This window comes from Mugil cephalus, chromosome 18, assembly GCF_022458985.1.
Source record: "Mugil cephalus isolate CIBA_MC_2020 chromosome 18, CIBA_Mcephalus_1.1, whole genome shotgun sequence".
Taxonomy (NCBI): Eukaryota; Metazoa; Chordata; class Actinopteri; order Mugiliformes; family Mugilidae; genus Mugil; species Mugil cephalus.
The window spans coordinates 22,940,256-22,961,785 of NC_061787.1; the positions used below are offsets into that span (position 1 = coordinate 22,940,256).

General features: G+C 40.2%; 1 protein-coding gene across 15 annotated transcripts in view; it reads left to right on the forward strand.

Annotated features, from left to right (window-relative positions):
* The window catches only part of tnikb (TRAF2 and NCK interacting kinase b), an 82,070-nt gene that overhangs the window by 41,094 nt on the left and 19,446 nt on the right, over positions 1-21,530 (forward strand). For 2 of the 15 annotated variants that reach the window (XM_047612241.1, XM_047612244.1), the window contains 17 exons: positions 3,144-3,344; positions 4,946-5,233; positions 7,253-7,417; positions 8,199-8,438; positions 9,429-9,535; positions 9,663-9,778; positions 10,046-10,137; positions 10,319-10,342; positions 12,437-12,445; positions 13,755-13,936; positions 14,731-14,842; positions 15,656-15,799; positions 16,623-16,731; positions 17,122-17,298; positions 17,391-17,534; positions 18,271-18,405; positions 18,597-18,697. In XM_047612241.1, coding sequence (XP_047468197.1) covers positions 3,144-3,344; positions 4,946-5,233; positions 7,253-7,417; positions 8,199-8,438; positions 9,429-9,535; positions 9,663-9,778; positions 10,046-10,137; positions 10,319-10,342; positions 12,437-12,445; positions 13,755-13,936; positions 14,731-14,842; positions 15,656-15,799; positions 16,623-16,731; positions 17,122-17,298; positions 17,391-17,534; positions 18,271-18,405; positions 18,597-18,697 — 2,346 coding nt within the window. The remainder of the gene's footprint in view (positions 1-3,143; positions 3,345-4,945; positions 5,234-7,252; positions 7,418-8,198; positions 8,439-9,428; positions 9,536-9,662; positions 9,779-10,045; positions 10,138-10,318; positions 10,343-12,436; positions 12,446-13,754; positions 13,937-14,730; positions 14,843-15,655; positions 15,800-16,622; positions 16,732-17,121; positions 17,299-17,390; positions 17,535-18,270; positions 18,406-18,596; positions 18,698-21,530) is intronic. The other 13 variants (XM_047612248.1, XM_047612252.1, XM_047612254.1 and 10 more) reach the window with 10 other exon arrangements.

Sequence of the window (21,530 nt, forward strand, 5' to 3'; positions counted from 1 at the left end):
TATCTTTTTTTTGCTATGTGTGCACTACAGTGCCATGTTTCCAAGCATTACCAGCTAGGGGATGTTAGAGATCTTTTGTTGTTGGCAGGCTTTGAGTCGCGACAGTGGGCCTGCAATGAGCCAAGTGTCCTGGATCACCTGCCACAAGACACCCAATCACAGAGCCTAGACCTGTGGTTGGCACACGACAAGACCCTGTGTCTCAGTACATTCTGGTGTCCTGTGCCGCTCTGACCCTGAGGAACATTTACAAGGTCCTAGCTTCACAATAGGACCTCTTAATTGAGCTGTTGGCTTTCTTCAGGGCAAAACTCGTCATCTGGCAACTATGGGATAAGCAACAAGATTGGGATGACCTGGATATACCTGTGGTACTGCTTCATGCAAAGGTCAATTGGGAGGATGAGTTGAAGTTCTTGCCTCTCCTTACCTTTCCTCTAGCATACATGCCCACAGACCATTATCGAGGGTATCACTAAAGAAGTGCTTATTGTTGGCAATGCTTCAGAACAGGCTGAAGCACTGTGGCCTGCCTGAGGACAAAGACAAAGGAGGACCAGATTCATCTGTTCTGACTCTACCATGGTGCCTGCCTGGCTGCATTCCCAGTCCTGCTGCTTCAAGGTGTTCATTGGGGCAAGCGTGTTGGAGATACAGGAACTGACAGACACCTGCTATCTGTCAGCTAGTTGAAACCCGAAATCCTACTGAGAGCTTAGAAGTAGTCCTTTCCTGAGGACTATAAGGTCCTTGCTACAGGGAAACCAGTGTCATCCAGTAGTCACCTACTCACCTTGGCACCTGTCCTGGATTCAACCTCTGGCCTAATAAGAGTGGGTGGTCAACATCCTGTTGCCACTTGATTGTCCTTAATGCCACTCACCCAGTGAAACATCTACTCATCCAGATGTATGACATTGATCTGCATCACCCAGATCTCAAGTGAGTTTTTTCAGAGCTGTGGAGATCATTCTGGATCATCAGAGGGTGAGAGGCACTCCGTAAGCATCAACAAGCCTGCGTTGGAGCGTTGGAGAGGTCAGCCTTTCATTCCAAGGATGGCTGACTTTTCTGAGGCTTGTCTCAGGTTACACAAACCCACCTTTTATCCCACTAGTGTGGATTGTTTTGGGCCCATGATGGTGAAAGTAGGCAGACGTCAAGAGAAATGCTGGGTAATCATCTTTAAGTGTCAGAGACGTACATCTGGATCTCCTCAGGAATATGGGTTTTGACGCGTACTTGATGGTGTTGAGATGGTTCACCGCCAGAAGAGGAACTTCTACTGAAATGTCGTCAGACCGAGGGACCAATTCAAAGGAGCTGAACGAGAACTCAAGGAACCCTTCGAAAACATGTTTTTTGTTAGGGCTGGGCGGTATACCGTTTTAATAGCGAATACTGGTATTTTTTTTTTATGATATGTGTGGGACTATTCTACAATATTTACACATCATCACAGTAAAATAGTCCATCCTTAGTCAATCTACTGCATTAAGTCCGTACTCAACCAGTAGAAAATGTTAATAAACATGCTGTGGTACCGTCAGAATTTTGAAAAATTCTGTGATATACATTTTTGGTCATAACGCCCGGCCCTAGTTCCAGTGTTGCAGCAACGGCTTGCCCATCAATAAATCAAGTTCCATTAACCCTCCTGCTGGAGTATGGGGGCTGAAAGTTCAGTCAGTTAAATCAGCACTTTAGACGTTTGTCGTATTACAGCCAGTTCCCAAAGAAGTGCTACTCACCGTGCTCCTGAAAGTTGATGATGTCTTGCCTTTCAGGATTTTTAGGTCTACATCACTATGTCAGGCAGATCCAAATCATTGCACAGATCAGATGTTGGTTCCTGCTTCAATTCTCAGGCCCGTTGCACCTCCTTCCATGGCAATGTGGGCAGCTGCATGGCCATCAGCTGGACACCGCCATTCACTGATGTTTCGCCCCCATCTCCCAGTGGGGGTCAGTGGCATATGGGGACGTCTCACCGCCACCACCTACAGCTACCCTTAAAGGGGTGTTTGTCCATATCCATGCTCCTTACTCTGGAGCCACAACCAGTAGTTTGCCTTCTCAGCCTCCTCTCCCAGCTCCTTCACAACTTTCCTCAGACTTGACCCTGTCATCCCGGCCCTACGGAGTAGTTGAACCGGCCACAGGATATCTCCTGGCTTTCCAGCCAGCCTCTTTGCACTCTGCTGCCTACTCAGAGTACTTGAGGTGTTTCCTCTCAGCCATCTCAGCTACCTCTCCCAGTTCCTTCACAGCCACAGTTTTATTTAAGTGACGTCTTGATTGGGAGGGTGTGATTAGAGAAATTGAACTCAGGTGTGGTTAAACCACAGTTAAGTTCAAACACTTTTTCCCCACAGGGCCATGTAGGTTTGAATTTTTTCCCCTTGATAATAAAAACTACATTTTGTGCTCACTTCTGCTATCTTTGTCTTATACTGTATTTAAATTTGTTTCATGATCTGAAACATTTTATGTTCTTAAATTCTTTAATTTTTTGCCCTATACTTGCTTATATTTTCATTTCTTTAGCTATTATCTTTTGAGAGCAGTCAGTTAAAGCATTCCACTATATGATTGTGTATGTGACAAATAAACTTTTAACCTCCCAAAAGTAGTGGCACCCATAACAACATAATGGTCTCACCTGTCAGCAGAACCAACACTGGACACAAACACGCACATGCACACACACGCACACTAACGATGAGACAGTTTGAGACACATACAAACATACATGGACAGTCAGTCAATGGCATATTTTGCTTTCTGATAACAGTTTAATAAAAATAGAAATAATGCAATAAAATGTAATGCCTGTCTGGAAATCCTGCATCAACATTATATAGCTCTGTACATTTTTTCTGTTATAGCCAATTAAGTCAATTAAAAAATTCTTGAAAAGGCAATAGGCATCCACACTGCTTGAAACCAGCCTAGTTTAGTCACCAATGATGGTTTTCATAGTATTGGCATAACAGGGATTACATATTTTGGGCATGAAAAAATGTGTCTTTCATCCTTTAAAATCTTTCGACTGTAGTGTTTTTTCTGAGAGTGCTTTTATGCAGAGAGTTCAGTTAAAGTTTTGTTCACCTGTTATCTCTCTGCTCTGTGTCAATTTTCAGGAGTATAAGAGGAAGCAGATTGAAGAGCAGCGTCAGGCAGAGCGGCTGCAGAGGCAGCTGCAGCAGGAGCGAGCATACCTGGTGTCCTTACAGCAGCAGCAGCAGCAAGAGTCACCACGACCGCCCCAGGACAAGAAGCAGCTGTACCACTACAAAGACCAGGCGCCCAGCAGCAACGACAAGCCCGCCTGGGCCAAAGAGGTAACCTTTCGAGGCACATTACACTTTACTACATGTATTATTTTAGTTTGTCTTGTACTTCAGACCTGCATAGTGCTTTTGGTGTGTGTGCAACAAGTGGCTGATCATAAAATCTTAGTGATCACAAGCAATCAGTAAAAAGGCAAAAATTGCATTTGATTATCATACACGTCATCTGAGCACCATGGAGTTGAATTAGTTCCCAACTAAATGGATCTAACTGGTACTATCCCGTTGATGCAGAGTTTTTTTTATTGGTATCCGTTGAATGTTAAAATACTCATGTTCTGTTAAGAATAGGATCTGACCAAAGAGGCAAATGAGTAACAATACAAAAATCAGAACTATTATTAAATTATTCTAAATGGAATAAGATCTAAGTGAAAACACTTAAAAGTCCTTTTTCATCAATATTCTTTTTTCTAACTAAAATGGTTTAAAGCATGTCTGATTAAAACAAAAAAAATTCTATGAGTATGCAGTTGTTTTTCATTGTTAGTTTGAATTATGGACACAGAACATTTCTGTTTCACTGCAAACTGCATTATTAACTATTAAGTGTGCAACTTTCCATACTACACTTAAAGTGCATTTAAATCATGAGATTGTTCACTGCTGCTTTTGAAACTCAACTGAGTATGTGTCTGAATAGAAAATTCTGCATTTGGTTGTGCTGCGTCTTCGTAATGTTGCAGGAAATTTCTTGGAAATAACTTTAGACTTTGGTAGTGCTATACTTATTGTCAACATTACTATCATCAACATTCACCAGAACATGCTGTCTGTTAAATGCTGCTGCTGGGTTTGGGATGGCATTGGATCACCATAAATTATACCATTTTAGTCTGACTATCAGTCTAGTTAACACTCTGTGCTCTAATTGTTTGTTTTTATGCATAGGTCTAGCTTGACAGGTAAATAAAGAAATAAAATTTGAATTTGAACAAAAAACAAACCAAAAAAAACTGTCCAAATATCCAACAAGAGCAAAAAGAAGACTATGAATGGTGGTATGACTGGTTAAGAAATGAGCGTTTCACATCATAGCCTTTTCATCTCCTAGTCCTCACAGACCTGAACCATTGTATTTGTGTTTTTGTAAAAACACAAATATAATTATTTGTTGACACATTTAATCACAGGCTCAAAGACACCATTGCTACCATCTGAATCTGTGCACAGACACTTAGGTGAGCCTCTGCAAACAGAGACTAAATACAGGTTTGCATGGATACAGCCACTGAGCAGCTTGTAGTTATACAGATGTTTCCATTCATAACCTGATGAGGTTATGAGTGGGCTCTCTGGGGGTTGCCAGTGTTGGTTTACGTTGTGTTTGTGGGTCATTTTTATCCTCCAGGTAACATCTGAGCTGTACCTGCGGAAGAGTTGATGATGAACCTTGAAATGGCCATTTTATGATTTATTTTTTTTCCAGGTGAAACAACAATCTACGTGCTATTTAATTCTTCAAGATCAAAGAGATTTATTCCAAAAGGGCACATTTGAAACCGTTTTGACATTCAGCTGTACTTTTAATTTGAGTTGAGTTATCCATGTATTTCACCTCCTTCCTTTTAAACCCTCACCTTCCACTCTAGGTGATGCGTCGAGCACAGAGCAACTCGCCTCGCATTCCTCCCAAGAAATACCACTCCTTCAAGGAGACCCGAGATATCAACCTTGACAACCTCCTTTTGCTCCCTGGTTACAAACCTCGCCCCCGCCCCCCTTCTTACCCTGCCCACGTCAGCCCCTCTAGAGAACACCCTCACGTGCCTCGAATCCGCATCACCTGCGTTCCTGACCGTGACTCCTGCCAGCCAGTGATGCGGCACCAGAGCCCAATCAGGAACCCCGACTCCAGGGGCCGTAGCCCAGGGCGCCGGGTCAGTTGGAGGATGAAAAGTTGCTTCATGCAGTCTGTTTAGGCTGCCTCATTTACTGTTCACCAATAATCTCTATTAACACTTTTGTTCCTTTACCTAGGTGAACTCACATTCTTTAACCGTGCTATGCAGCATGACTGATGAAGCCTTCATTTCATCAAATGTCATGGAGAGTCTTTGGTGCTTTCAGCCTCTTTCTCTGCAAATCCAAAACTAACTCTCACTTCTGGTATGACAGTACGGAATTACTGTAATAAATTTCTTTAATAAAATACAGAGAAACCAGACACATCATTAGAATTTAAAGGTCTTTACTGTAATTTTTTCTTTGTAAAGAAAAATTTGCAAAGAAGTTAACGTCTTATACTTTTAAACTTTTGTTGAAATTAGCCCTAATCACATGGGATGATTTTTACCTGGGGGCAATGTCTAATAATTGCAGAGGTTGTCCATCATCCTAGTCCTGTGCGTATCAGGAACAAAGTAAATAGGTTGCTGTCAATATAATCCCATAACATCATGTTTGATTTTTAAAAATGTGCTTTCAGAAGAAACTAAAGCTGTTAAAAAATGTAGAGGTATAACATGTATATTAATTCGGACAAGTAGAAAGTAGGAGAGACTTCCAGGGATAATGTCAGTAAATTTGGATCCATTCATCCCATACTCCACGTTAAAGTATTTTTTTTTTAATGTTAATAATTGTTTGAAATTCAACAATATTAAAAGATAAAGGGGCATGCATTGTTTAAGACAATTTGGTAAATTAACAAGCTTGCATCTTGATTTTAACTTACAGCTTTCTCCCTCACATCTGAAGTGAATTTCCATTTTACAGACTACTGACACTATCTGGATGCTGCAGGTTGATCTCTCTACAGTAGCTCCCTGTCTGGTGGTTTTATATTCACACTTATTCTGTGAAATATAATTAAATGATATTAATATGTAATATAATTTCTGGTGAATGTGTGGATATTTATCTGGATTTCTTCCAAACAGGTTAAGGGCAGCTTTTGTGTTGCATGTTGTGATATTATCTCTCCCAGGCTCTAACTCCAACAACTAACATAAGATTTCCTCTTTCAAGTTTCAAATTCACTCTATTTCGCTTTTTTCCAGGTTGTTAAAGCTTTCGGTTTGTCTGTAATGTTGATTTTATTTGCCTTCACACTTAACCCTGATTGGGAGTGTTGGCGTTTAACATTTTGCTGGGTTTAACAATCTCCACATTTCTCCAGCGTGAGTCAAATAAACTAATACCAGGGTGAGTTTTTCTGAAGACGTCAAGAGCACAGAAAATGCAGGTCAATGCTCCAAATCTGAAGTCAAAACCATAAATCAGGGCCACCTTATAGCACCAGTCACATGTGAACATCCCTCCCCATACATATACACACATTTAGGGCAGATCTCATGGCCTGCCCTCTGGTGGCAACTGGTGGGCCGATGTAGGGCAGCTGTAGCTATATTAGTCTTGCTCCCTCCAGACACTGCACACAGAAACATACTCTGAGCCAATAGGTCTACCCTCATCTCAGCCTCCCAGGATTTCCTTTAAAGCTTCAAAGGAACAAATATTTCCATCACAGAAACACTATTCATCTCTAGAAACAGATGATCCAAGGTTAGATTCAACTAGCTCCTTTAGAAGTGCAACTCACTGATGTTTACAGATCACTCAACTATGAATTCAGTTCAGTTTTCTGGCACTTAAAACCTAACACATAACACACATAAACTCTTCTGTGTACGTACAAGTACAATGTGAAATTAGAAACATTTAGGATCCACTGAAAATAGTGTGGCTTCAGAGTCTTTCAAATATCAGCCATTCCCAAGAAATGTAAAATTAAGTTTTTATCATTTACATCCTAGTAGGTTGACTACAAATAACAAATATGGTATAAATTAATTAATAAAAAACAAAAAAACATGACATTTCAGCAGCTTGAACTACGTGAACATTTCACACGTATTATTGCATATGGAGTGACTGTGGTCTGATGTGTGTGTTAGGTGGAGGAGCATTATAAGATGAACAGACAGACTTCTCCTGCATTGCAGCATAAAGTATCCAACCGGATCTCGGACCCATCGCTGCCGCCTCGCTCTGAGTCCTTCAGCAGTGGAGGCATCCAGCAGGCCCGGACTCCGCCCATGCACCGCTCGATCGAACCACAGGTGTGTGCCCTACATCTTTGTGTGTGTGTGTGTGTGTGTGTGTGTGTGTGTGTGTGTGCATGTGTGTGTGTGTGCGTGTGCGTGTGTGTATGTGTGTGTGTTAATTGTCCCAAGGTTTCATCACACTTTATTTGTTGGGTCTGAAGTTGTTGTAAGGTTAGGAGGAGTTAGGAGAACTTCACGTAGGTTTGTGGTATGCTGCGTGTACATCAGGACACCATCTTGATCAGCGTTAGTGTCAGTTATGGATAAAACACAGCAAGGTACAGAATTACCTCAGACAAATTAAAAACTCTGTCATGGCAAAGCTCCGGTACTGAAAAGGACAAAAGATGCTGAAAATGATGGATGTGGTTTGATTGACACATCTGGCTGAATATATATTCTATATAAAGGATTGTGTTTCTAAATATGGAAAGAATCTTTGATCTAAGATTGTAACCGAAAGAAAAGTTAAGCAACCCAAACAATGAACATTATTGGCCTACGGGCTAGTGATGAAGAGAACATTTTTTTCTCTTGCTGAGTATGTTCAGGGTGTTAGAGAAAAAGTCAGCGCTGTTGTTTAACCTTTTAGACCATGATTGCTGTGAATGCACTTTGAGGCATGTTTCTTACCTTCTTTCTCACATCATTCTTCCTTGCTAATCATCCTCCTGCATAGTTTCCTCTTGACTTGCTTCCTGATCACATGTGGGATACGTAAATTCTGATCCTGCTCTTCCTTCTCATCCTTGCCTGTTTCCTGCTTGTGTGTGTGCGTGTATTTGTGTGTGCTCAGATGGCCCACTTGGTGCAAGTGAAGAGTCACGGCTTGTCAGGCTCCCAGTCTCTGTACGACCCCCACGGCGTGTCTTCTTCCTCTGCGTCGCCGTCCCCCTCCCGGCCTCCCATGCCCCGGCAGAACTCCGATCCCACCTCCGACACCCCTCCTCCCCCACCCCTGTCCCGCCTGGCACCCCCCCTTGACAAGCTGGACCGCAGCTCCTGGCTGCGACAGGATGACGACATGCCTCCTAAGGTCTCTGCATGTCACCACTAGTGTGTTCTTGTCCTAGTGTGTATGTGTGTGTGCCATTTTTTGCTTTTTTCTAAACTCTGTTTTGGGGATTTTCATATGGTTTTTACTTTCTGTCTGGTTCCCGTGTATTTGTTGAAGTTGAGCTGTCATCTCATATGAATGCTAATACAAAACAACTATATACTATACTATACTATACTATACTATACTATACTATACTATACTATACTATACTATATTAAGTTTTAAGTTAACAATGTCATTTGTCAACACACAAGTTGACAAATGTTTTTGCTGATTTCATACTTAACACTAATCTTGTCATACAACCTAAACTTTCTGAGGTTTCATTAAGACTTGGGCAATCCAATCCCAAGTGGCCAATTCAGGTGTCAAAATCTGACAAACATTGTGATCTGATTTCTGACCACATTACAAATTGGTCTGGGAGACATTTGACTGCATTCCTTTTTCCTTGGTGGTATAAGCACACAATGACTCCTGGGTCACATTAAAAATCACCTTTTCAACAGGGATTTAGAAGGAAAAAAACACAGCCACTATTAGTCATTACCGAGAAAGAAAAAGCACACTAAGTGAAGGCTGTTCATTAGTAATGAGAGCCTTTAAACATATCCTGTTAATTGAGTTAATAATAAATACATCTGAACAAGAATGAACTAATGAAATGATTTAAATGAGTAAGCCATGTGATTGTCATTAAATAAACGTATCTGGATGTGGTTATTATTGAATTATAATGATTGTTATATATATATTGTCTAATCATATAATGAGCCACATGGGTTAAGTCTAATGTATTTCTAATGTATTTCTCTAAAATAATTAACATCAGGACAGAGATGAGTAAATAAATAATAATTTAACATGTGTGATTTGATGTATCATCTCCCAAAGTTGTGATGAGATTGCCAAAGTTCGAATGAGAGATATTTAAGTCTGCTCGATGGTGATGTTGTGTGTTTCCAGGTTCCTCAGAGGACGACCTCCATCTCTCCAGCTTTGGTCCGAAAGAACTCTCCTGGAAATGGGCCTGGACTCGGTCCACGGGCTGGAGCTCACCTCATAAGGGCCAGGTATGCTTACACACAGACACACACGGGCACAAGTGCGACATGGCTCTGTGGTCGAGCTGTGGAAATGCAGCTGTGTGAAGGATTTCAACTGCATGAATGAGACGCCACTGTGTTTGTGTTGTCATAGCAACCCTGACCTACGGAGGACCGACGTTTCCATGGAGACGCCCCTGAAGAGGACGAGCAGCGGCAGCTCTTCTAGCTCCAGCACGCCCAGTTCCCAGGGAGGTTCCAACGAGCGAGGTGAATGTATACTTTGACACCTGACCCCTCTGACTCTCATCCGTACCCTACACACCCTACTAGATGAGCTTGCAAACAACATTCTCACTGTCCTAAAATGTCCTTAGTCCCAAGTTTTAGAGCTCAATATGGTCCTCATAAAGCATATAAACAAGAGCCAGATGTCCTCAAAATGATCATTCTTTCCACGGTTGTCCAGGATTTCAAGAAAAATAAATAAATCACTTTCCCAGAAATTATCTAAAAATGTCCTCTTCATGTGTTTAGGTAACTCAGCTGCAAAGACTGAAGGCTCAACACTTTCTTCCCATGACACCAAAGATGACAGCAGGGAGATGACCCGACCCAGCAGGCCTGCAGTGAGTTCACACATTGTACACTATCATACCTACATCCATCTGTGTGTCAATCACAGAAAGTCCTGTACATTAAATAAACCAAACACACACGCTTCTCTCTTTGAACTAACCATGATGCTGCTGGTTCTTCCTCTCTCTCCTGTAAACCTGTCCTCCATCCTTCCTTCCATTGTCCCTTCAGAGCTATAAGAAAGCTGTAGACGAGGTTAGTGACCTTTCTCCTTCTTCATCCCTCTTTCTTTCTTACACCATCTTTCTGTGTCTTTCTCCTGTCGTTGGCTCTTATGGTTTTGTGAGCACATGGGCAGACAACAGATGTAAAAATAAAGGTCGAGTGAACTTTTTATTGTATAAAAAAAGAAATTGTAATACATGCTTTGTGAAGTCTGCGCATATTAAAGAGAAACCACGACTAGATTAATGCTAATTCTTTTTTTTTCTAAACACCTATTGTACATTAATTTTTAGTGTATTGAATCAGAATATTAGGGTTCCTACACATTTGAAATATATATATATATATATGGCATTTAAATAAATAGTTGTGCACCATGTAAATAAATTACGGAATTAATTCTTTATGTCACCGAAAAATGTCTAGGTGATGTAGCTCATGCAAATAAGTTAAAGATAAATTCAGTGCACATTTTTTTTTTTTTTTTTACTGTAAGTTGCACATGAACAGCTTAACTACATAATGATACAAAAGACTTGGCCTCACTGGCATTTAAACAGCAAATAGACATTTAAAATTGCTCGCTCACATGGTTCGAATGGTGTAAATGGTCTTTCACTGAGAGCTCAGTGTCTTGCTTTGGCATATGGCAAACTCAGGGGCTCAAACCACTAACCCTTCAGTTCATGGACAACCCGCTCTACCTACTGAGCCATAGCCGCCGTGTGGTCATCACCTGTCTGTCGAAGCAGCAGTGAAACTGGACGACACCTGGGTGATGAGAGCAGAGGGCTGGGCATTCAACTTGTCAATCTACCCAAAGGTTTTTTGGACACGTAGCCTACTGTGTGCTCTCACACAAACATTTTAGCTGTGCTGCCAAGCTCCTTAATAAAAAAGATCAATCCATTAATTGTTTTAGTTATTCATAATTTTATGTTTTAGAAAACCGAACAGTCTTTGAAACACGAATATTTTTCCATACAATAGTTTTCATTTTCTATACTTATATACATATTTTTGAAATCAATTCCATACCTTTCCATACATTCTATACTTGCAAGTTTAGAAAAATGTATGCTTTACCAAAAATATGGATTTAGCAGTGACTCTTATGGTTTTGTGAGCAGTCCAGCCCGAAGAACAGTTTTTGGTAAAGTGTACATGATGTTTCCATCTTAATGCTGAAGATTTTCAAATGCTGTACAGTAAGGTCCTGTGACACACCATCTATCTGCACCCTGAAACATCAAAAACATTGTGTAAATTTAACATTAATTTTAAGACAAGTAATGTAATGATCATATTCAAAAATACACTCTTAAATATTTTTTAAGTTGTTCCTTTGTGGCAATACAAAATCAAATGTTGGACATATCTCCCCCAACTTTAGGGCTTAAACATTTTTGGTCGCAAGCGTCTTGAGTCAAGGTGAAAGTTTGTGCAAAATTGGAGGAAATTCATTCAAGTTACCAGATTTCATGCTCACAGGAATAATAATAACCAATAGTCGACTACTATAGCGACTTGTCCAGAAATAATTTGTTTCATAGCAATAATTAAAATGGAGGAGTGCAGCTCTTGCAAAGTGACAATAACCGTGCAAAATGGATTGGGTGGAAGTGTGAAGTGATTAAACCCAAATACCTTCCAATAGTAAATTTCATAAATTTTCTGTATCTTTGGTATTCCTGATAAAATCTAATTAAACTGTACTCATTGTATCAGAGCTATTTTCATTCAACAAAAACATGTGTGGGATTCAGTTAATAAGGCACTCAAACATGTTGAATTCAGCTCAGTTTGATTTCAAACTACATATAGTCTTTTTGATTATGTATAAGTTATTAAAGTTTTTATTTTTTTTAATTACTTAACCATAATCCCGCTTTTTACTGTCTAGGCACATGTCCAACATGTTGGGCCTGTCTCTACAAACTTGATGCTTCATGTGGACAAAAGTCCTGAAAACCCACTCTGCTCACTCACCACTCTTTTCTCTCTGCCTCTAATTAGATTGTAGACTTTGTTGTTGTTGATCATTGAAGACTTCAGACATCATGTTTCATTTCCACAGTCACACTCTGTTTCTTCTTTCATTTTATCGTTTCTCTCTCTCATCAGGAGGATCTGGTAAGATACCGCCCTAACTCCCCTTTCTCCCTTTCTCCCCTTGTTCACCTCACACCACTTGTATATACCTCATTGGTGGCTGACCCTGTGGCGGCCATATTAGTTTAGGGACATATGCATGTATTTATTAACTCAACAGCAGTTTTCCAGCTGCTTGGCCTATTAAAAATGTAAACAGGATACTTGATTCATGACAAAATACTTAATTTTATATCATATTTATATTCCAATTATACTAATAGTACTATTAGTAATAGCATTTCAAGTACAATAGTTAGAATTTTTTTTTTTCATTTCATTGCATCCCTGATGCAAGGTTTAACACTAAAATATTTCCCACCTCAAACATTTGCTTAGAATTGACCATCGCTTTCATTCATTTATGTGATCACTTACTTACATGCATCAAATTCGTCAATTTACAATGCTTACACTTTAACCTCCAATCTTCCTACTCTGAGGCATGGTGGCATCTGTAGTTTGTCCTCCTCCTTTCCCTGCATTATCCTCCTGCGCACTGACTCAGGAATGTGAATTACTTACAGTTTGCCTACTGGCACAAAAAAAAAAACAAACAAACATCAAAAAACAGTTTGTTTCTTAATTTCTGTTTGTTTTTCTGTCCGATGTATCATTTCACATTTCAGACATTCTTGAGATTAAAACTCTTTTACATAAGATTAAAAGGCTTGCACTTGTTTTTTATCTTGTGCATCCTTAACAGTTTTTATTTCTATAATGTACACTTTTACATCATTAATCAAGTTAAACCGATCTTGTTAAAAGGCTGCATGGAGTATTTTTTGTCCGTAGATCTCTGGTAGTTTTCGTCATCCAACAATTACCCTTCATGACTGTTCTCATGTCCAGTTGACGTTGAGACAGTTACAATGGTGGTGACAATCAACAGGGCTCTCAATTATTTGAAACCAGAAAATTACTTTTTCGTTCTTTACACTTTAATTTTTACTCTTCTAATTAAAGACTTTGTGCTGCACAATATCAGTTGTGTAATGCCTTCACAATCTTCACAGTTGTAGTGATGCCTCCTCTACTGACATCCTTAGCTATGTAAGATATTTCATGCTTTTAAGAACAGAATTCATATATAGTGTGATGAATGAATTTCCTTTTTAAGCTTTTCCTCCAGACAGATTGTAAAGATACTGGTTGGAAATTTAAGAACACAAACTTGTAGAACCAGTATTAAAGAACTTGCAGCTCTAGTCTGTAGAAGATTTCTCTTTCCACCTAACTCATGGCGAAACAGCAGAATTATTTAGAGGATGTGTGATTTCTCAATCTCCAGGATCTGACGGCTCTTGCCAGAGAGCTACGGGAGCTGCGTCAAGGTGAGGAAACCAGCCGCCCGCCTGTCAAAGTGACGGACTACTCATCGTCCAGTGAAGAGTCTCACAGCAGCGAGGATGAGGAGGGAGAGGGCGGGGCTAACGATGGGACTGTGGCCGTCAGCGACATACCACGCATTATGTGAGTCATACTGTTTCCTTTCCCTCATAAAGTTATGGATAATTTCTGCCTTAAAACAGAACAATGTTCGTTATGGAGAACAACTTGAATGAAAAAGTAATACGTGAGCAAGGAAGAGCAAGGTGTCTGTGAGGGTTCTCAGTCATCCAGGTCATGGTAATCCAAAAAGTGTTGAATAAGGTCAGCTGTACTTGTAGAATTTCCAGCCATTATGGAAATTAGTGACCCCAGTTTCTGGTCAAGGAAGTTTCGGGTGGGTGGTACCCACAGAGTTTTTTTTTTTTTTCCTTTTTAAACCTCAATTTCTCATTAGTTTATCAGAACTGAAGAAGCTACTCGGATGAGTGGCGAAACGTCTTCAAGAAATTCTACAAGTCCAGCTGACCTTATTCAACGCTTTTTTGGAAGGAAGAGCAAGGAATACCAGACATCTTTCTCCCTACAACAAATTCCACATCCTCTTGGAAAATCCCTATGCATTCCCAGGCCAGATGAGATACATTATCTCTCTAGTAAATTCTGAGTCTACCCTGCGGTCTACTTCCATGCAGTCTTGCCCCGCAAATCTCCAAAGGAAGGCACCTAACAGGCAGATGACCAAACACCTCAACTGGATCCCTTTGAAGCAAAAGAACAGCACCTTTCCTCTGACTGCCTACAGAGCTCATCGTCCTAGCTCTAAAGCTGATCTTGGGAAGGAATTTCATTTCAGCCACTAACTTAAGAGCAAACTGAGCAAAGTTCAACAGTGCAGGTTAATATAATGATCGTAAATGTTGACTTCTGCCGTTTAGGCCAGCAGCAAGTCAAGGTACCGAGTCCTTTGGCATGATGGAAGGTCACAACGACAGCCATGGTGACACATATGGAAACAGTTCCCAGGACAGCACCCTTATGATGCGTGAGGTGGGTCTCACTTTTAAACCTTTGACCTTTGACACGTGTACTGAAGGCCTGCTGACTTCACAAAACCCCACACTCATGCATGGTAGTATTTTCAAAGGTTTTGTTATGGTCTGTGTGGGTCTGTTACTTTTTGTTTACGTAGACATACGTTTGTCATCCAAGATAACTTTTAATACCACATCTAAGATTTGATCATGTGATCAAAAATTATCTGGAACTCAATTAGTTGTCATTTTGTTTTTTATTATTACAAATGTCACATTTACAGTGTGACTGATGTAAGGTGCTGGACATTTGCACTGACCTGGATCAGTGATTGAGGGATAACTGTTTATTTACTGGAGAATTGATCAGTAGTCACACTACTATACATTTAGGGCTGAGGCTAATAATTATTTTCATTATAGGTTTGCCTGTAAATTACTTACTTAATTAGTTATTTAGTCTTATCATGCCTTATCATATATTATTTTGTGTTACGTCTTGTTTTATCTTATTGTTTGTTGGAGTGTCTACTTCTATCTTGTGTTATTTGTGTGATTTTAAGCCAAATAAGTAACACCAAAACACAAAATCAGACTTAAATGTAAAATGCATGTGTCTACTATATGTATGTGCTGAATATTTTGAGAAGCAAAGGGGAGTGCTTTTTTCTGCCCCTCCCCCCTTCCCCCCTCCACACGCATACACACACCTTGAGATCACACCAAACATCTGCATCGACCCCCAGCAGGCTTCAGCTTCCCTCCGTCACCTGACCTGTCGATCACAGCCTCACCGCACAGTAGCCCGCCCCTCTCTCTCTTTTTCCAGACACACAGGGAATGGAGGCAGAGCTCTACCGCAAGCAACGGTTCCCCTGGCAACAATGTGTTCCCTGGCAACGCAAACCTCCCTGATTTGGTGCAGCAAAGCACCTCCCCCCTGGTCTCCCCTGGTGATGCCTCTGGGGTCCAAGTAGGTGGAGCAGCCCCAAAAATAATGCCCTCCCCTCCCAAAAAAAAAGTCCTCCACACTTGATCCTGGACCATCACAGCCCCTGCTCCCCCCTGCTCTCCTTGCTCACCTTGTCACCTGCTCAGCCCATCACGAGCTATCTCTTCAGTGCTTTATCAGGGTGGGAAATTGCCAGCAGCCACCAAATAGTAAACGTTTAAAACTGAAGTGATGCACTTATTGCAGCGAATTGACATTAATAATTAAACACACTGTGTAGTTTATTATTTGAGTACAAATTTTCTCAAAAAACTGTGGCTTTTTTGGGGCACAATCTGATTTTAACACCTTCCAAGTCGTTATTTAGTCAATGTTGAACTAAAGCAGTTGATAAAAAAAAATGTCCGTGTCAGCTGTCAATCTCTACTCTGCCTTTTCATCTTTGCAGTATGAAGGGTAGATCCAGAATAATTTTAGTTTCCTGTCCTGTCCTATTTAAATTCCCACTCTGGCTTCAGTGTTTCCCCTCAGATGGAACAAGCTGGATTTCTTCCCTCCCTTCCCTTCCCTCGTTTGATCCCTCTGTTTCTCCCTCCCTCTGTTGGTTTTTTCAGCCTCTGATCCAGAAAATATCCTCCACCCTGATCCTGAACACATGATACAGGTAGCTGATAAAGGAATCAAAAGATGAAAACCATTTTAAGTCCAAAGAGCTTCAAAGATCGACACGTCTTCACTCCACACACACTGTTTCCTGTATTTTCATACCTGTTTCATCCAGGTTTTTCATCCCTAAGTTACTCTCAGCAAACATTCGTCTGACTGTTATCTCTGTGATCTTCAGTATGGGATGGGAGGTGGCGGAGGCTCCAAGGCTTCCTTCACTCCATTTGTTGATCCGAGGGTGTATGGGACTTCACCTACTGATGACGATGATACAAACTCTGCCTCAGGTACTTTACTTATTCTTTGAGTTCTGCTCTATGTTCCAGACCCCCTAGGGACTCACAAGACAAATCTAAAGAGTATCAAACTAGGAAAAAAAAAATTAGTTTTTAATTTCACAGATTGCAGATGCACAGTTTTCTTTTCCAAAATAAACACACATTCACACCCTGACAAGGAACTGCAAGTTATAATAATGATTATACAAATTGAATTTAAATGAAATTAATGTATAATTTTTAACACAAAGAAAAAATCTGGTGGTTGGAATACCTCCAAGTACCACAGTTAAAAATTAGGTCATCCATATCAAACAAAACAGCACATATACACTGAGAGCATTGTAATGAACTCCAGCAGGTCATGTCTGAAAGTCATGTTATTTTTTTGTGCTGCAGTGCTATTTGCTGATGAGCTGCTGAAGCAGGAGCAGGAGCAAGCGAGGCTCAACGAGGCCAGGAAGATCTCAGTGGTCAACGTCAACCCGACCAACATCAGACCACACAGCGACACACCTGAAATCCGTAAATACAAGAAACGCTTCAATTCTGAGATCCTCTGCGCAGCTCTCTGGGGTGAGACAATCAACACCAGCAATAACTTTGCAATACAACACATGTTCAGTTATACAGGGGGTAGAAACAGACAGTTGTGGTTGTTTGTGCAGGAGTGAACCTGTTAGTGGGTACAGAGAATGGCCTGATGCTGCTGGACCGAAGTGGTCAAGGCAAAGTTTACAACCTGATCAATCGACGGCGCTTCCAGCAGATGGACGTCCTGGAAGGACTCAACGTCCTGGTCACCATCTCAGGTTGGTGTGGTTGTTTGACCTCTTTCTGCTGCCACCCTTTTGGCCTCTTGTTCTTCTGTCTAATGCTACATGTATTAGGTTAACATCACAGAACCATTGTTAATGACTTAAAAAACGACCATTAAACTTGTCATTTCAAATGATTGCAGCCTATAAGTTGCCAATCATTTTTTGATTTTTAGTATATCGATGATGCAGACTAAAATTCTGGTGATTCAATAAATAAATTGCAACCAGGGGTGCTGCAGGGATGGCACATTTTGCATTTTAAACACTCAGAAAACGGCTTTGTGAATCAAAGCCTGGTAGAAATCCCAAGCATTTAGTACATTTTAGGATCATTTTGAGCTTCAGGCTTAACAAAACAAGAACATGTTTGGCTTTAAATCCAGGAGTGTGTTTAAACAAACAGTGTGTTTCAACAAACAGTTCTTGTTTGCCTTTGCGGAGCTCACATAGCTATAGCTGTAGCTATAGTTTCCCTTGTTGCCTTTGAATTTTCATGTGCTGCCCTGATATACAAGAATGAAAAACAACAATATTTTGCGTGTAAGAGATGTCTTTATTTGTGGCTTATTTGACAGTTCCTTTTGTAATTGAGTCCCGTTTTAAGAGATCTTCTCAAATGTAAAACCTGAAAACAATGCGACATCATTAACTACATTGATGTTCCTTCCTTCTGGGACAGTCCTGGAAAGTAAACATAATTTTTCTGTTGTACTGTTTCCAATATTAGGCAAGAAGAACAAGCTGCGTGTTTACTACTTGTCGTGGTTGAGGAACAGGATATTACACAATGACCCTGAAGTGGAGAAAAAACAGGGTTGGATTACGGTTGGAGACCTGGAGGGATGTGTGCACTACAAAGTTGGTACGAGAGGATGTGAACCTGTTAACATATCCACAATTTGGCAAAAAAAAAAAAAAAAAGATGATTAACCTTTAAATTTCAAGACAAAGAATTGATAAAATTTGGGTTTAGGCAGGTGCAAATCAGTCAGTTCTAATCTTTGATTTTATGATTTTGCCTTAATGTCTAACTTGTTTTTACTCTGCCTACAGTGAAGTATGAGAGGATTAAATTCTTGGTGATTGCTCTGAAGAACTCAGTTGAAATCTATGCCTGGGCGCCTAAACCTTACCACAAGTTCATGGCTTTTAAGGTAATTAAAATGTGCTTCAAGTTTCAGAAAAATGTTTCTATGTATTTGAGAGAAGAGTTTTTATTCTGCTGTACTATGGATAAATAGTTATTGGAAAATAAATATTTAATGGAAGATTTTCATAGGTTCATGACACCCCTGACTTTTTTTTAGGGTGCATGTCCCCGTTTTCATTTAAAATCCTCTGTTTTCTTTCCACTATGAATATCATCGGTCTCCACCATGTACACTTGCAAACGTCTTTCCCAGTATGTTTGCCGTTTCTTTATCTGTTATCGCCAGTTTTCCATTATCTTCTGTTACTGGTATTACTGGCAACACTTTTTTCCCACTCATCTTGACCAGACTTCACCTATTTTAACTTCTCTTAGAGCAGTAGTTCCTCCATGCATTTTGTTACTGTTCTTAATTATTCTTTGAACTAAAGCCCAATTCCTCTGATAATTTATTAGATTCTCTTGATTCAGATTATTTATTACCACTTATAGTTCACTATTCCTTTCTCTTATAGCTTCTGTACATTTATCATTTCACCATTTCAGAACTGACTTGAAAGATATACTCTTCAATGCTGCATTTAGTATTAGATTAGATACTTCAGCTGCACATTACTCAATGCCTCTCTCCTTTGGAATTTCATTCACTGATTTGCTATATTCTTGTTTCCCAGCCATGACTAGACCTTCCTTGGACATATAGAAATTATTATCAGAAAATGATTGTTTCCAAACCTTTCGAATTATGTTAGAGCATAAATCAATTCTTGTACCATGTCCATTATTTAGACATACTAACTGTGTAGCATCCATCAATTGTTCCACAATTTCTCCATTATTATCTGTTTTCTTACTTCCCCATAGGCTGTTGTCTCTTTTAAGTCCCCACAATATATCTCTCTGTCTCCTTGTCTCCTTCAAGGATCCCCAAAGGATTTCAAGGATTAGTAATTTGCAAGGGTTTTATATGTTGACAATTATTAAGTTCCTATTTGATTTACATATTTCAATGACCTCACTCTCTGATTCATACCTTCATGTATCACGAAATCAAGATGGGTCGAAGCCATGTTTCTTGGACACAGAAAACATCTGGTCTGACTTTGGATTCTGTTATAAATCTGTTGAGTCCATTTGCAATTAAACTCCAATGCAGTATATGGAACACCATTATAAGTTTAACTCGTACACTGAGATTCTGCATCATAATTAACTGTCAATATACTATGTATTTCTTCAACTTTCAGATCTTTGATGTCTAAAAACTCCTCTGCAGCTTACATAGTCTTGATTCTGTCACTCTCCCTTTCTTGTCTGGTAGAAACATTGACACCTTTGCATATAAAAGCTGTGGCTCAGTAGGTTGTCCATGAACTGAAGGGTTAGCAGTTTGATCCCCCAAGTGTGCCATATGCCGAAGTGTCCTTGAGCAAGATACTGAACCCCCAGTTGGTCCCAGTGGAACTGGCATTGGTGTGTGAATGTGCGTGTGCTTGTGTGAGCGAATGGGTGGATGTGTCTCTGACTGTAAAAGCGCTTTGAGTACCTTTGGGTAGGTAGAAAAGCGCTATATAAGAGCAAGACCATTTACCATAATCCCCTTCAGTTGTACACTGGTGGTTGCCTGATTGCTGTGTCAGGGCAGACCATTCTGGCTGGGGTATTATTTCTTGGAACTGTTTTGTTTGGTTGCATGGAAACCAGTACAAACAACCAGTCTTGTTTCATCTTATGGCATCTATCAATCTCCTGCCTTTACGCCCCTCCCCCTTTACTTCTTCCACTGCCATTTCCAAGGGTACATTTAAAATTACTCCTCTTAACTTTGCTACCATTCCTGGTACATGAATGTTTCCTGGCCATTTTTCCTTGACTAAACTTCATATCCTCAGGCCACTTATCACTACCATGATCTAAACTACCATCCATCGTTACAGTCAAGATACAGTAGTTGCAACCCAAGCAGCTACATCCAATTTAAACAGTCCACCAAGACTCTTCTTGCATCTCCTCGCTCTAAGCCTGGCAGAACTTTAAGCTGGTTTCCTGGATTTCTAGCCACCTAGCCTCCCAGCTAATAGTGGCTCTTCCTAGCTTCCTAGGCTTCCAGCTATTAGCTCTCGACTATTGACACCTGTTGCTATGAGGAGTTATTTCATCTCAGGTGTAGAACATATGCACCAGATGGTTGTTGTTGTCTTTGTGGTGTGTTCAGGTGCAATTATTTAGTCCAGACACGGGAGACATGAGAGAATGTCACAGTTTTTGTTACTGGTAGTTCTTTGATATCACTTTGCTGTTGGAATAAAAAGATATTTTTTTTAAAAAAAAATAATATCCCCCGAGTGTGCATATGCCAAAGTGTCCTTGAGAAAGACACAACTGGCCCTGGTGTGTGAATGTGTGTGTGCTTGTGTGAGCGAATGGGTGAATGTGTCTCTGACTGTAAAAGCGCTTTGAGTGTAAAAATTCCCACCCATTCAGTTGTCATAAATGGAGAAATGAGCTATAGAGACCAAAATGTGTTTTGTACCACGCTGTAAACATGTTTATTTCTGCTGTAAAACTTTTAAAAAGGAGGTCTTTATGGGGTTTACTCCAGTGAACATTAGAGACGACCTTTTCTACTTCTGCGCTGGCTTGATGTTTCAGCAAAGGAGGTTGCTGCAAAGTTTAGTAATAAAAAAACACTGGAATGTCACAGTGTGTCAGAGTTTTAACTTCAGTGTTGTCATCGCTTAACAGGTAAGTTCAACAAAGCTACAGCATATCTGTGTAAAATATCCATCAGCTGTATGATCATATTACTTTGCTGTTTCCTAAATCCATCCTTGCTC